The sequence below is a fragment of the Neofelis nebulosa genome, chromosome 15 (assembly GCF_028018385.1).
Source record: "Neofelis nebulosa isolate mNeoNeb1 chromosome 15, mNeoNeb1.pri, whole genome shotgun sequence".
Classification (NCBI taxonomy): domain Eukaryota; kingdom Metazoa; phylum Chordata; class Mammalia; order Carnivora; family Felidae; genus Neofelis; species Neofelis nebulosa.
Window position 1 is genome coordinate 46,490,425 of NC_080796.1, and position 15,909 is coordinate 46,506,333.

Here is a 15,909-nt window from a genome sequence, read left to right on the forward strand (position 1 = left end):
GATCTCATCTCAAGATTCTTTACCTAGTTACATCTGCAGGGACCCTTTTTCCAAATAAGGTCACATTCACGGGTTCTGGGAGTTAGAACACAGACATAGATTTTGGGGGGGAGGGAAGCCACCATTCAATCTACTACCGTGTCCCCCAAAGACTGTACTTCAGTGGCTTCCTCCACCCCAGAAGTCTTGTGGTATGTGGGGTGCCGTGTGGAGGAAAGGCACTGGCTTGGGGTCGTGGGAAGAACCTCCAAGACGAAGCTCTGAAACGACCCAGCAGCATGGGCAAGTCTCACAGCCTCTATGAGCCCCAGTCTTCTCGTCCTTACAATGGGGGCAATAAGAGGCGTGAACGCTTCTCTCAAGGGGCTGATGGGCAGGGACAGAAAACCACTTTGTAGACCGTAGAGAACCAGATAGATGTGAAGCATTCTCGTGATTCTACTTGCAAACAGACGAAAGCAGATGCAAAAACCAGCCAAGCCAGCGAGTAATCAAAAGTATTCACTCCCTTTGAGTTATCACATGATTTCCCTTTGCTGCACTAGGAGCAAAAACTCTTTGCCCTGCACTGCAAAAGTTGCCTTCCACAGTTCTGTGTTGTCCAGTATTGCCTGTTTTCCAAAAGGCCCCCAAATTCTGTCTCTGCTGTCACATTGCCCACCTTCCCTAACCCTGTCCTCATCCCCAGCCTGAGCACTGGAGCTTATGTGGGGGTTAGGAAGTCACCAGGGGAGTCCTGCGCTGACCCCCCTTGCCAATCCAACCCCAGTATTCCTGCTCAGCAGACCAATTTCCAAGACAATGGGGTGGAAGACAGAATCCTCTGTCATAGAGGCTATTCAGGGTGTTTCTTGGGGCAGTAGGGGCTCCCAGGGCAGATGGTCAAGGTCCAGGATGGATAGATGCAAAGCATGTCTACAGTCCCCTTTGGAAAGGAGTGAGTGGTACAGAACCCCCTGGCCTGGCCACTCTGCCCCTTCACCCCACTCCCTCGACGGAACCGTGGCAGCCAGTGGACAGTGAAGACCGGAGATGGTTGGAGGGTCAAGGTGTCAGGTGACCCCACAACTCCTCAAGAGCTCTTGGCCAGAATGGGCCCGCATCCAGCCCCAACTCCGGCAGGGCTTAAAGTCATGGCCTCTGGTATGATGATAGGACTGGGAAAGAGGGCAGGGGTAGGTGGGAGCAGAAAGGTGCCCAGAGGGGCATCTGGTCACAGGGATGTCATAACAGAGCACACAGAAGGAACGTAGGTCAACAGGACAAACGTTTCCTGAGCCACTGCGATGTTCAGGGCCCTGCAGTAGGCCAGCAGGTGGTGCAGAGCTTACAGAGTTCCAGGGGGCAAGCGTGCCATGCTAAAGTCACACAAGACAGGTACAAATTATACCAAAAGTTGGGGGAGAGATGGGAGGACTTCTGGCTCAGAGCAACTGAGGAGCCAGCGAAGAAAGGCAGGAGCATCTGAGATGGGCTGGGGGGGGGTGGGGGGCGGGACTCCCATGGGACCAGATGGGCAGAGGTGAAGCAGCAGCCTGTCCAGCCAGAGGGAGCGGCATTAGTGCCCCGTCGTGGCTCCTAACTCAGGTCCGGTTGGTGGCAGACTACAGACCTGGGAGCAGCCCGGAGCCCAGGGCCCTGCTGAGCACAGATCTGGGAGAAGCCTGGCCTGCGTCTTGTTATCGGTGTTCCTAGTAAGAAGGCACTGGGCTGGGCTGTCTGCAGGAGGCTGTAGCCACAGCAATGGGGCAATGCAGGCAGGAGGGCTCCGCCACTCGGCAGGTTCTGAGCCTGGCCCGAGGCCCTGGCGCATCATGGCTCCCGTCAGTGCCCGTCCACGGCCTGGCAGGCTGCTGGCCCAGCAGCTCAGAGCAGAAACACTGTCAGGGTGCCAGCTGCCCTAGGTGTGGCTGCCCTGTCTGCAGGCGCGGGCGGGTGACTCATCAAATTACCATCGAGGCTGTGCGGGGCTGGGGCTGGGCAGGTGACTGCGAGGCAGAGAGGGGGAGAGCAGGGCTCTCCAGCTCTTTGGGCACACACCCCACGCTGTTGCCAGCTTCGCGGCTCCCACAGCCTTTCCCTGGGCTGCTGCCTCACCTCCCAAGTGCTAGCGATTCTTCTGGCACAGGGCTGCAGGAGCAGGACCTCCAGGAACCGCAGCCTCCGAGGCTCCTCTCCTGCCTTGGTTTCCCTTCAAACCTCAGGCCCCAAAGGGAGGAGGGGACCGTGCCCCCATGGTGGAGGAGGGAGGACACAGACACCCCGGCCTTCACAGGGCCGTGTTACCATGCCTCTCTGCATTCGATTGACTCTTCTGACAAATCAAGGAGCTAGACCAGATGGTCTCTGAGGTCTCCTCCACCTCTGAAGTTCTCACGTTTCCAAGGGCGACCATGACAGAGCCACGTTGTAGACAGCAGTGCTGGGCCGGGAGGGAGGAGGGATGGGGTCGATGGGAGAGAGGCAGAGCAGAACCTGGAAGGAGGCACGGCTCAGCTCCCAGGGGAGGGAGGAATGCGTGAGGCTCTGAGGTTAAGGAGGAGAGGCACACGGTGGGACCTGGATAATAGTGTCAAACGGAAAGCAGAAGAGAGGGAAGTCAGATAAAAGGCCACAGGTGCTACTGGAGGGAGAAAGGAAATTCTGTTTATTATTAAGCACCTACAGTGTACCAAGCACTGTGTTAGGTATTTCATATATGTTTGTGGCCCTAAGAACTCTGTGAGGTAGGTGTGACTAACCTAATGTTACAAATGAGGAAACTGAGGTACAGGGAGAGGTTAAGCGGCTTGTTCACTGTCACACAGCTAGCCGTAGCAATGCTGGGGTGCAAAATTTGGTCTCTTCACTCCCAAGCCCCATTCTGGTTTTCCCAGGGTGCCTCCCAGGGAAGGCTCTGGAGTCTGGAACGCTGAGGGCCTCCCCCAGTCCTGAGGGTGGGGCTCAAGCCCAGAGCCCTAGTCCGGCCAAGGGTTCGCAGAACCGCACTGCTGGCCGGGGCAGGGTGGGGATGGCAGGTAGTGCACATGGAAAGACAGTCCAGGGGACGCTAGCCCCGGGAGCACAAAAGTGATATTCTGGGCTGGCAGAGGGGTGGGCTGCAGAGCCACTCCAGTGCTGACAGCAGGCAGTTGGGACACTGCTGTGTTAGTATTCATCACCTTCCCTCCTTCTCTGGCCTCGGCTCCACCCACCCCGCCCAGAGAGACCAGAATGGCAGCTATGAGAGCGTGAGTTCTGGCTGCTGGGGGCCCTGGGTGCACACCCTGGCCTCGCCCCTTAGCTGGCCGTCCAGGCCTTGCTCTCCCAGCCTCCGCACCAGGCCCCTGTTCTCTCTCTTCTCCCGCAGCCAGTGCTTCCTCCTCATCTTCCTCCGGGGCAGAGCAGCACTGGGCACAGGCCATCCCTCCTGTCCAGGCCTTCATGAATGGGGAAGATCCAGGGTCACAAGCTCCAATCTTCCAATCAAGGTGGGGAGCGGCCTCTGCCGTTCCCTTCCCCTCCAGTTTGCCTGTTTCCCTGTCCATGGCTGGGAGCCTTTCTGTGCACCCTCTGTACCCTCCGGGCACAACGGTGCTATACAACAGACCTGCTGCGGGCACCCACAACTAGGGGTCATAAGGTCACACCGGGAGTCAGGTGGAGAATCTGGTCCATTCCTGCCCCAGTACCCCGAGGGCAGCAAGGATCCAGGATTCTGAAAGAGTTCACTACCCAGTTTCATCCATTCCTATCCTTGGGAAGATGGCTTCCTGGCTTTGTTTCTCCCAAGATGACCAAGTCAGGTCAAAGGGGTGAGCAAACTCTGACTTCCTGATGTAAACTTCCCTCAGGAAGTGAGAAAGGCAGCTCATCTCTTCCCCCCACTCTTGAGACGGACGGCTCCTCTCATGCTTCAGAGCTCAACCTGCACTCTGTCCCAGCCTCTCGTTCACGTCCTTCACAGCACTTAATATAGTCTGTAATCATTTTGTCGGCGTATGTATTAGTTTACTCTTTGTCTACCCTCTTAGAATGTAAGCCCAGAGAGAGCAGGGCCCGGACTTTTTTCTGGGTCATGTTCCCAGGGACTGGCGTGGCACAGAGCCCATCTAGACATTCAGTGCATATGTACGTGACTGTCTGGGACTGCTCCACACAGAGGAAATAGTGTGTGTGCAAAGGCCCAGAGGCAGACATCTGCATGGGCTGAGGGCTGGTAGAGAAACCAAATAAATGATAAGGGAGATTATTTAAACATTGGGGAGGTGGCAGTGTGGCTCGCCAGGGAAGGTTATAAGGTGCCTGAGTTAGGTGGCCACTGAAGAGCCTGCTAGCTGACCAAAAGAACTCGCTAGAAAAGGCTGGAAAGTAGGGAGTTGGCCCCTTGGCCACTGTCGCTGTCCACGAAGTCTGAAGTTGCCTGGAACAGAAAAATAGAGCTAAGTAAGGTGAGGCTGTGCTGGCAAGCTTAGGGGGTCCACAAAAGAAGGTTACCCAACTCTCTAGGGGTATCTGCATCAGTTTGGGGTAGAGGGGAAAGCACTCCAGTCACCCGAGGGGCTGGAAACTAGGCAAGAAGAATCTTCAGCCCGATCAATCTTAGAAGCAGCAAGAGCCCCAGAGGCCTCCTCTCAGTCTTCTTCACCTGGGCCAGTCCTCCCACCTGGCCCAGCCCCCGCTCCTCCCATCTCTAGACTGTAAGTTCTATAAAGGTAGGACTTTGTCTTCTTTACCATTGTATCCCCAATGCCTAGGATAAGGCCTGTCCCATAGTAGAGGCTCAATAAATACTTGCCGACTAAATAAGTCCATATTCTACATGTTAATGAATGAAACTTGAGGTCACAGGACATTTCGCTTCTAAGAGCACACTGCAGGTGACGTGTGGGTCACAGGCAGCACTGTGGGGAAGGCAACAGAGAGAAGCAGAACCCCGTCCACACTCATTTATGCTAACTCCTATGAGGATGACAGTTGACTCACTTTGTTCCAGAATCAAATCAAAATTAACTTCTTTCGAGATGCTTTTCCCAAACCATCCCACACCCTCTAAACTCAAATTAACCCATATTTGTTAGCATTTTTTTTAACCATCTACAAATACATTCTAAAAGTCACCTGAAAGCATTTCAGAGCTCAGCTCGCATGACAGACTCTCACTGACATTTATCCTTCCCCTTAGGAGGGCTACCCTCTTCTCTGGCCTGTTTCTGAGGCAGGATCCCAGGAGGCAGAAGAGAGAGGTGATGGGAAAAACCCTGGTCCCCCCCACTCCAAACCATACACTTGAACCCCAAACCTACCTTTCTAGCCTGAATATACCTCGCTCACTTTGGGTCAGAATGTGTGACTGATCCCCTTTCTTTCCTTCTCCCAGGGAGAAGTCAGACCTTGTTTCAAATCAAGGCTTCACCATTGATGTGTTTCCGCTTCTTCAAAATAATACTTCCTCAAGCGCTATTGGAAAGATTATATCAAATAATATATACCAAGTGGACCTGTTATTGGTCCTGCAGATCCTAGCATTCCCTCTGTCCGCTGCCAGGCTTCCCTTCGCGCTCGTGTGGGGTAGGAGAGACAAAGAAAATATTGCCCAGGAGAGCTGGTTCAAGGTTCTCCTGCCCTACATATCCCCATGATTGACATCAGAATTCCATAGTGTTAGGGTGAGGGCAGATTTGGTGAGCTATCAAATCTACCTCCACTCTTTACAGATTTGGTTCCAGGACAGAGGAAGGGACTTGTCTGGCATCACAAAGCTGGTTAGTGACACAACTGGCCTGACTTTCATGCTACATGATGGAAATAGATGCTGATAAAAGATTGATCCATGGAAGGCTTTTGAGCCAGATGCTTGTCACAGGGAAATCAGGGGGCACTGCCGTGGGGCACCCAGACTCTGGATTCAGGGTGCCTGTGTGTGGCCTTGTCTCTGCCACTTGCCAGCTTGGTGACCTCACTGAGTCTCAGTTTCGTCATCTGAAAAGGAAAGATGATGGCACCGATCCTGATACTTTTAGGATCACTGTAAGGATTCAAACGAGATGATCCACGTAAAGGGCCCAGAACCATGTCCGTATCAAAATAATAGAGAAGTATCTAGAAAAACTGAACTTCGTATCTGGAAACAATTTTAAAGATGATCAGTTTCAGCTTCCAGAGGGATAAGTATGGCCTTTCCTAGCAATATAGGGTGCACCAATCACCTCCTCAGGGCCCTTCCACAACTTAGAGGGAGCAAAATTATCATTATTTAAAGACATAATTAACACTTGTCATAGCTAGCATGTTAGGTTTTAGATAGGCCAAATGCATGATACAATGGAGTTGTATTTTTATGTGCTGTCATGTGCACTTTATGACGCATTGGGGGCCCTTATATAATCAGTGAGCACTGTACTTTAATGCCCATTTTATAGGACTTTTATAAAGGAGGTTGGATAGTGTGGAGGGAAGAGCAGTGGCCCAAGAGTCACCAGGCCTGATAGGAACAAAAGCTTTGCCACATATTAACTGGGTGACTGAGGGCAAGCTACCCCTTCTCCTCATCAGAAAAATTTGGAGCCTGGGCTGGATGATGTCCAAGGATCAATCCAATCCTGACAGTCTGTGGCTCAAAGCAGAATCTAAAAATTTTAAGAGATGATAGAGGTCTATGAGTGTTGAACTTTCGTGTATCTATGACATATTGTTGGTCACACCTCTGGTTTTTTTGACGCTGAGTTCTTAGGAATACAACCTTCAATTATAAAACTATTTCTATTGGAAATTGTGATCTGCTTCACAATATTCTGCTCTGTACATAACTACCAGGAATGCATTATGGGGAATTGTAGGGGCATGTCACACCCACTTCTCAGGAAATGAGCAAATGACCCTCATGTGGTCCCTGAGATTGTCACTCAAGCTTTGCCATCCTTTCTCATATAATTCCCAACAAGCCTAGACTCTGATGGCCCCTTCCGTGGCAAATTAGAAGGGAAAACTAAAAATGAAGTATGTGAGCTGTGGGTGGCAAATACAGAGGACGGCTAAAGGGACAGCTGCGACAGCATAACACAGCTGAAGGACACCCCAAAACTAAGCAGCTGATGGGACTTCACACCTAGAGAGTTCAGAACCGGTGCCCACAATGAGAATCCTGAGTCATCAAGAAATGCATAAATTATGTGCCCATCTTTTACTTACAGAGAACAGGCAGGGTGTGATGCCTTTTAGAAAGATTTCTGTCAACGTAGTTTTTAAAATACTCGGCTTCTGTTACACACCAAATTCCCTGGTATGAGCTACCTTCATGCCTGGGACCAGGCTGCACGAAGGAAACATCACTCTGCGTGTGTCCCGGGGGGTTGGGTGTATAGGAGAATGTCACAGAAGTCCCAGAATAGTAAGTCCACAGTAGGGTAGTTTTATGAGACGGACAGCTTTCCAGGTTTCCAGGAAGGCTCTGGGTAGGATACAAGTAGACTTAATTTACCTTAAACTGGCTAGCTTTCATTCATGCATCCATTCAAAAATATTTTTATTGAGCCCCTAATATGTGCCAGCACCATTTTACGGGCCAAGTCTCAGTTTCAGAGAGAATCCACTGTTCACACGGCGTGTTCCTCTGGTGTGCCGCACATGACAGGTGTACTATTCTGTGGTTTTGTATCTCAAGTCTGTCTGGCCCTTGAGGCTTCATGCCCCCACCCCAGTGCCTTCAGGTCGACTGGCTTCCTTTCCAGTAGAGTGGGTTGTTCCCACAGGATTGAGCACTCCCTTTAGACATGGGCTGTGCTTCAGCCCTCAGCCTGGGAGCTGACCACCACCCAAGGGGCTGGTCTCTGCCATGACCTCAGGACAGAAGAAGGTGGATTTCAGGCTCTCTTGGGATTGGGGGGGGGGGGGGGCGGTGAACTTATCAAGAAAGACTCCTTTTTCCTCGAGAGAAGTCTCCCTGGGTTCCTGAGCTGAGCACATACTTTCTCCATGAGCGAGCAGGAACAGGACGGAGGGGCGTCTCCCTGGGGCCTCACCTCCCGCACGTCACGGGGGAGGGAAGCGAGAGCAGGGAGCAGAGAGCAAGAAGACGCCGAGGCCCCACACTCCGGGCTCGCGGCCCTGCCCCCCCCCCCCCCCAAGAGCGCTCGCTCCCGCAGCGGCAGCGCCCTGCAGCTCGGCACCTGGCGGGGGCGCGCAGCCAGTGGAGTGGGTGGTGCAGGGCAGGGGTGGTATATCCAGTCTGACCGAGGGCGGGCCCCGCCAGTGCCAGCAGAGGGACGAGCCGGGGTGGAGGCGCCAGGAGCTGCCGCCGGGAGCCTCACGCGGACCTCTCACTCTATGGCCCTCGGGAGCCGCTGAGCGCCAGCAGAGCCGCAGCCGCCCGCCCGCCCGCCCGCCCCGCCGCACCTCGCCGCCCCTCGCCGCCCCTCTCGGCTCTCGCACGCCCGGCCCGCGCCTCCCGCCGCCATGAACCACTCGCCGCTCAAGACCGCCTTGGCCTACGAATGCTTCCCCGACCAGGACAACTCGACGCTGGCTTTGCCGTCGGACCAAAAGATGAAGACCGGCACGTCGGGCAGGCAGCGCGTGCAGGAGCAGGTGATGATGACCGTCAAGCGGCAGAAGTCCAAGTCTTCCCAGTCGTCCACCCTGAGCCACTCCAACCGAGGTAAAGACTCGGCGCCCGGCGCGGCCCGTGCGCCCCTGCCCCGCGCCCCTCGGCAGGGCTGCGGGGACAGGAGGTGGCGCGCGCCCCGGGGCGGGGGGGGGGGGGGGGGGGCGGGGTCTGCGCGGCCCGTCCGACCGGGTGGAGCGGAGGCCGGCGACAGGCTGGCGAGCTCCCCAGAAGCTGGGGGGCGCGAAGGTGGGCTCCCGCGGCGGGGGACACCGCCACGGGCGTCTCGCCAGCTCGCGGAGGCCGAGGATCGCCCGCGGGCCCTTGTCCAGGCCCAGAGCGGGGAAGGCTTTCTTCCCCCAACTGCTCGGGAACAGTCCCCGCCTCTCTCTTGTTCTGCCTCGGCCCCCCAGGGCTCCCCAGGGCTGTGTGCCCCCCTCACTCCCCGTCCTGTCCTTGAGGCTTTGCTTTTCTCTGCGCCAGCGGCAGGTAGCCGGCGCCCAGGCCGGCAGGTTCCCAGTGTGTGGCTGCCGGCGGGCAAGGGAGTCACTGTGACCCCAGTAGGTGCTCAGGAGAGGCGCTGCGGGACGGGGAGGTGCCGCGGGGAACAGGGACAAGCCCGTGGTGTGCCGCAGCACGCTAGCGGGAGCCTCACACCTGGAAGAGGCAAGTCTGGTTGGAAGGTCAGCCCAGGACCAGCGCGCTCCCTGAGGCTCCCTGAGGACCGGGAAGGAGGTCTGGGGATGCCCTGTTTCCTCAGTAGCTAATGCAGAAACTCCCTTTCCCACCAGATTCTCCCTACCTCACTTGGCTTAAGTAGGAAGGAACAAGTGTCAGGAGGACGCTTGTGCAGGAATTGAGGTTGGCAAGGCTGGGAATCCCAGAAGGCCCCCAGGGCTGAGCCCTCAGGGTGAGCACTTGTTTAGTTTAGGTGCTGGGCCTGACCAGCCATCGACCCCACCCCTTCACCCTGTGCTGAGGTCCCCCAAGCCTGGGAGGCTAGGAAAAAGTGATCGGCCCCCTGCAACTCAAGAAGGAAGGTACGATATCTGGCAGGGCCATTTGTGGAGAATTTTTAGGCCAGATACTTTAATACAAAGCATTTGCAGTAAGAATTACACACCAACCAGCAATCATTCTGCTTATTTATTCATTTAGCTAAATTTCGCAAGTGCTGACAAAGATTCCACAGACTGCAAACCAGTACAGGTCAACCAAGACTTATTTATGCAGTCTGGCCCCTAAGAGAGTGTACAGGGTGTGGGGGTAGTAAAGAGGAAGGAGGCAAAGGAGACAGACCCCTGCCCACCTCCCACCACACACACACACGCACACACACACACGCACACACACGCACACAACAGCTCACGTTTCCTACCTCTGGCTTTTTCTCTCTGCCTGTCTCTCTCATTCCTGAGTGGCCCCCGTGTAGAGCTGAGGGAGAGAAAATGGCTGGCTGAGGACTTCCCTGTACCCCGAACCTAAAGGTCTTTGCTGCTCAGTGTGCCCTTTGCCCTGGCCTGGACTCCTGGTTCCTCTCCTGCCAGACTTCCACTCAAGGTCATGCAGACTCCAGAGCATTTGCCTCCGTCTCTTTTATTTATGGTTTGATAGCTGCATACCAGCCTTTTTTGGAAGTAGGTTCGAGATTAAAAAAACAAAAAAGTGTCCCCATTTCTGGCCACGGTCCAGTCACAGCTCAAGGCAACCTACTCTCTTCTCTGCATAAGAGTCACCTATCCCTTTCCACTCCCACGCCATCCCAAGAAAATCTCAAAAATGCCAGGTGCTCTAAACACCCGTTCTTCTTCCCACCTGCAGGGATGCCAGCGAGTGTCTGTCATCATGCAGTGCTCTGTTTCTGGCCTTGACCTTTGTGGGTAACATCTATCCAGTGGGATCTCATTCTCTCCATCCCAAGATCCTCCGGGGGCTTCAGCCAGGCGACAGTTGACTTCCTTGGCTAATGCGTATCTTTCCAGAAATAGGTCTCTCTAAGGACTGACCCAGAAGGTGTGTCCCCTCTACCCTCAGCTCTGGCGAAGTTCCCACAGGGGCTAGTTTCCCCAGCGGCATCCTAGGTGGAAGAGGCGGTTAGATCACTTGGAGCTGGTGTTTCTGGTTTATCTGGCTTTGTTTTCATCAGATTTCCCCCTTCTCGTCGTCAGAACCGCCCAAGCGTTCCCTATGTGCCCAGTGGCCATTCCTACTACCTTTGCTCCCTCCTTTTGTGTTGGTTTATATCCCATGCACCCGCTGTGACTGCTGGGAGGGGCAAGTTGGCAGTTGTAGAAGGACCATACCCCAGGGCCTTGCCTTCACCCTGCTGGACACACTGGACACTCTTCAAGAGAGAAGAGTTGAATTCTCTAGGGTGTTTGGTTCTGTTGGGACCCCTGAATCCCACCGGGGCTCCTCTGGTTAAGAACAGCCGCTCCAAAGAAGGCCAGCCACACCTTACAGGTTGCCTGGGGGGAAGCCGCCACCCCTTGTACGCCATGAGGGACAGCCAGGAATCGGCCAGTGGTGTTTCTGGTAATAGAGCCAGCTTTTCCCCAGAGTCCTCCCACTAGGGTTCTCTTCTGTCTTGCCGGTGAGGGGGAAATTGAGCCACCCATGAAAAAGGAGTCCTGTGGAAGGAGCCTGCCACACAATACCCATTTCCACCCATGCCGTCCCCCAAACACAGCAGATGAGACAGATGCCTCGTTGTGGTCCCCAGGGAGGGAGGCGAGGGCCCTGGTGTCATGAGACCCTGCAGAAGGAGACTGCTCTGAACCTGCCTGCCAGTGTGGGTCTTCTTGTGAACTGGCCACTAAGTATTACTCTACTTTGCTTCCAGAGCATGCTTGAATGCATCAGGGTGTCTTCTCAGACTGTGTGGGAAGTGGGAGGAAACCCAGGGGATGGGGCTGCTCAGCCAAGGATGTCTGCTAGGGAAACTTGACCTGCCTGAGGTGGGAAAGGCCCTGCAGGTGCTGATCATGAACTGCCCTGTCTGGGGGTCAAGGGCTATTGCACTGGTTAGGCAGCCTGGAGGGAAACTTTTCCACATTCAGGTTCTTTAAAAAAATTTTTTAATGTTTATTTATTTTTGAGAGAGAGACAGAGTGTGAGTGGGGAAGGAGCAGAGAGAGAGACACACACAGAATCAGAAGGAGGCTCCAGGCTCTGAGCTATCAGCCCAGAGCCCGATGCGGGGCTCGAACTCACGAACCATGAGATCATGACCTGAGCTGAAGTCAGACGCTTACCGACTAAGCCACTCAGGCGCCCCCCACATTCAGGTTCTTTAGAACTTCCCTTGGTATCTCTTCCTAAAACTTAACCCACATCTCATTTGATCCAACTTCAACACACACACACACACACACACACACACACACACACACACCACTGCCTCTGCCATGAATACTCATCACACACCAAGTTTAATGACACTACCTTTCTGTTCCACATCCCTTCTCCTTCCAGGCAAGTCCCAAGACTAGCCCGTCATTCTTGTGTGTCTCACTACCTGCTTAGACATCTGTGATTTTTACTTTCAATTTTCTCCCTTCTTCTCCCAAGTACCATTTCCTATTTAACATGGCCAAACCTGAATTTCTCCCTGATCAGAGATAGGGTTGGGGCGACCTTAGGCTAGGGGAGGTGTCTGTCCACCCTGCTCCTTCATCATCCTGCATCTACCCCTCACCGGGCAGTTGCTACTCGAGGAGCTCCTAGGGGGCAGGCTTGTGCTGGCTTGGTGGCCGTGGCGTGTACAGGTGGAGGTTTGTTGGCATTTCTGTATTTGCATTTGGCTGTGTCTCAGCATAAGCCTCTGCCTGTGTGAGGGTCTGCTCATTCTACCCTCTTGAAAGTTGTCTGTTCCTGACCGCAGACCATAAACAGGCATCACTTCTGGGGTTGTTTTCTTGGGACTGAAGCTGGCACGGGAGCGAGTGAAGGGTGTCTGGGCTTCAGCTTATTCCAGCCGCGAAACATCCTAATTAAACTTCCAATGGACCAATTCCTGTTTCTTTACAACGTATCTTGGCTTGAAGCTCAGGTTTTACCAGACTTTCCGTTTGCCTGTTACAACACATGCAAAAATGCCAAGTATTCCAGAATGTTTCGTGGCAAATGTGGTTTCCCTGGAGCCTGCTCCTTTGTGAAGCTCGTTGGCAGAGGTTAAAAAAAATATAGAAATCAATGTTTCTCCCCACACACCAAATTGTAAATATCAAGAAGCCAATTGTTCCAGACCTAAAAATCTGGCAACTACCCCTGCCATAAGGTATGACCGCTAGAAGGTGTGTGACGTTTGGACAAAGTAAGATGGCAGAATGTTAGATATCTTCATGTGAAGTTCTCTGTAGGCACACACCACACATGTGTGCATACACATATACACACGAATACCCACACCCATGCACATACACATGTGTGTACACACACACACACACACGCGCACACACTTACACACCACCTTGCAGTTCGTGCTAGGGCAAGAGTCCAGCCTGGTGTCAGGAGATCTGAGTTCTACCTGGATGGATTGCTGCTGTGTGATCTGGGGCAAGTCACTGCCTCTCTCTGGGTCTCTGCAACTGTAAGAGATTGGATTAGATCATTTCCAACATGTGCCATGATGGGTAACAGTCTTTGGAAATAGATGGTGTCACTCCCTACCTCTGCAGGCCATCCCCCCAAACCAGCTGCAGCTGTCCTGCAAAAAGGCTCCTCTCCTCACTGTGTGTCACTCACGGTTTCCCTCTTGTAAACACCCTGACATACCAAAAGCCATCCAGTCCGCTGCTCTCAAACCTGCCTCTGCATCAAAATCACCTGGGGATTTTAAAAAATGCAAATGTTTGAGTCCCACCCTCAGAGATTCTGATTTAGTGAGCATGGGGGACAGTGTGGGCATCAGGACTCTGAAAGGTTCCCAGGCAATTCTGATGTGCAACAAAGTTACGGAATGGTTGTTCCGGTCCCCATCTTTCACTCACACTTAGATTCAGCATGAAGATCAGCCCCGTGGGATGCACATACACACACACACACACACACACACACACACACACACACACACAAAAGGATGGACAGACATCTAACATGGTAATTGCTGAAGACAAGTTTTTAGTCTCAGCCAGGTGGCTGAGTCCTATTCTGACCTTTGCCCACACTAGACCACTGCTCTGCCCTCTGTGCCAGTCCTGTCCCTACAAGATGCTCCCACTCTCTGCCCTATCCTTGGGTTTAGTGGTGGCCAGGAACAGATGATCAGAAAGAGAAGCAGATGTGCTAGTGAGGGAGAGGAGCGGACACAGGCTGTAGCAGCATCTCTGCTCTGTACACATGCCCAGAAGGAGAGTAAGAACCATGCCAAAGTGCCTGGTGCGGTTGTGCTGAACTCTCTGCCCACCTCAGGCTCATGAAAGCATCCAGATAGGAGATGTATGTCCAGAGTGCTCCCAGCTGGCCCTGGCAGAAAGAAATGGGTGTCTGGCCATTCCCCTCCCTTGGGCACCTGAACGTTCACATGGGCACAGTCCAAACTGCCCAATCTTGAACATCTCTGAGGGAGATCGTGCTAGAAGTATCTTCTGGCAGTTCTTATTCTCTCATTTAAATTCCTCTTGCTATGGGCCTAGCCTGACGGAGCACCACAGGTGGAAGAGATTTCAGGGGGTGAGAGAAAGACGTTGTCAGGGCTGGAAGGTAAGGAGCTGCTTCCTTTCTCAAGGGTTCTGTGCTGAGGAACAGATGGACTTTACAGTGTAGAAGCCAGAAGAGACATCGACCGACCTTAAGGGATACAGATCAAACCGTAGATATACATCTAGGGCAGTGTGCTGTGGGACAAACCTTCCTGACTAGCAAGGGAGAGGCATCTGGGGCGGGGGGAGGGGTGGAGGAGAGAGGTTTCAGATGACCTCTGTCCCTAAGGGCAGCCTGTTGATCATGAGTGCCTTCTCCAGGTAGACCCTGGTCCTGGGGTCAGGAGTGGGGTGGCGATCTAGTACGAGCAGGAGATCTCTCACTTCAGGGAGTTCCCAGCCTAACTGGGGACATCTAGAGCCTGCTTTCTGGGAGAAGGGCCCATAGGTGCACACGCGTGCACACACACACACACACGCCCACGTACCCACATACCCACACAATGTACAGAAGCCACACTCCAAGGAACACACAAACCAGCGCGGAGTGAGTAGAGCAGTTGGACAGAAAGCTGGCATGGTTACGCTAGAGTGCCATGAGCTGGGTGCACTTTGGAGTGCCCAGAGCACTGGGTGGAGTCACCTGTAGGAGAAGCTGATTTTTGTGCAAGGTTTTGAATGCAGGGAGAGGGTTTGGCTGAGAAGAAGAGAAAGAATGTTTCAGGTGCGGTGGGTGTGACCTATTTGAAAGCTTGGAGGTGGAAAAGGATGAGTCATCCCTGCAAAGGTTTGCCTGTCCTCATTGGAGAGAGAAGTCCATATATCCTAACAAAGAAGCTGCCTCTCTTTTCAAAGCTTCGGTAGGCGAGAAAGCTTGGGTTGCCCCTATGACACAAGAGAGAATCAGATAATCATCTCAGGCACCAAAGGGAAGCAGCATCCAGGGACGCTGATGGTGTGAGTGGTAGATTTTCTGAGAGGGCTTTACGCCCTGAAACACTGACACAAGCTGAGACAAGCTGTGTGGACAGAGCCGCTGGAATGGCTTGTATGCTGAAGAAAGCGATACATTCTCTGAGACATCTGCTCTTTGACCTTGGGGTTCTGTGGGTGGATTGTCTCCTGGGGACAATGCACAAGTTGAGCCGGCAGCCGGCTTTACTGAGAAGCCACCAACTTTGTTTACGGCGTGTGTGCCCTTCTAGAGAAAACAGTGGGAATGCAAGCACTCAGATACAAGAGTAGGGGTGATTCTGTGGGGTGAGCTGGGTGCTGGGATCACCTCCCCTTACCACTCCTGACACCAAGAATCCTCCTCAAGGAGGTGGCTGTGCCTGTTCTAAAGCTGTTCTCAGACCCTCTGTCTTCCTGGATTACCCAGCAAACCTCCCCCCCCCCAACTGCCCCCAGGGACCTCTTTGGGTGGGAGGAGGGCCTGGTTGAGTAAGCCTTCAAGGACCCTGATCCCATGCTGCAATTTGGGGGATGTGGAGCCTCTAGGCACCAGAAATCTAAGCACCTCCACCATGAGGGGTGGGTAAGGAGAACTGGTTGACAAAAAGGGCCAGCTCAGTCCAGGTTCGGCCCAGCCACGCCCAGAGCCACGCCCTGTGCCCAAGATCCCAGGGAAAGAAGAGACACAATTCTTGCCTCAGTGAGTGCCCAAAGTACATGACGATGGACACT

General features: G+C 53.6%; 1 protein-coding gene across 1 annotated transcript in view; it reads left to right on the forward strand.

The window, feature by feature from the left end:
- Window positions 1-8,362: 8,362 nt before the first annotated feature.
- The window catches only part of PKP1 (plakophilin 1), a 51,498-nt gene continuing 43,951 nt past the window's right edge, over window positions 8,363-15,909 (forward strand). The window contains exon 1 of the mRNA XM_058700293.1: window positions 8,363-8,635. Within this exon, the coding sequence (XP_058556276.1) occupies window positions 8,434-8,635 (202 nt within the window). The 5' untranslated portion in view covers window positions 8,363-8,433. The remainder of the gene's footprint in view (window positions 8,636-15,909) is intronic.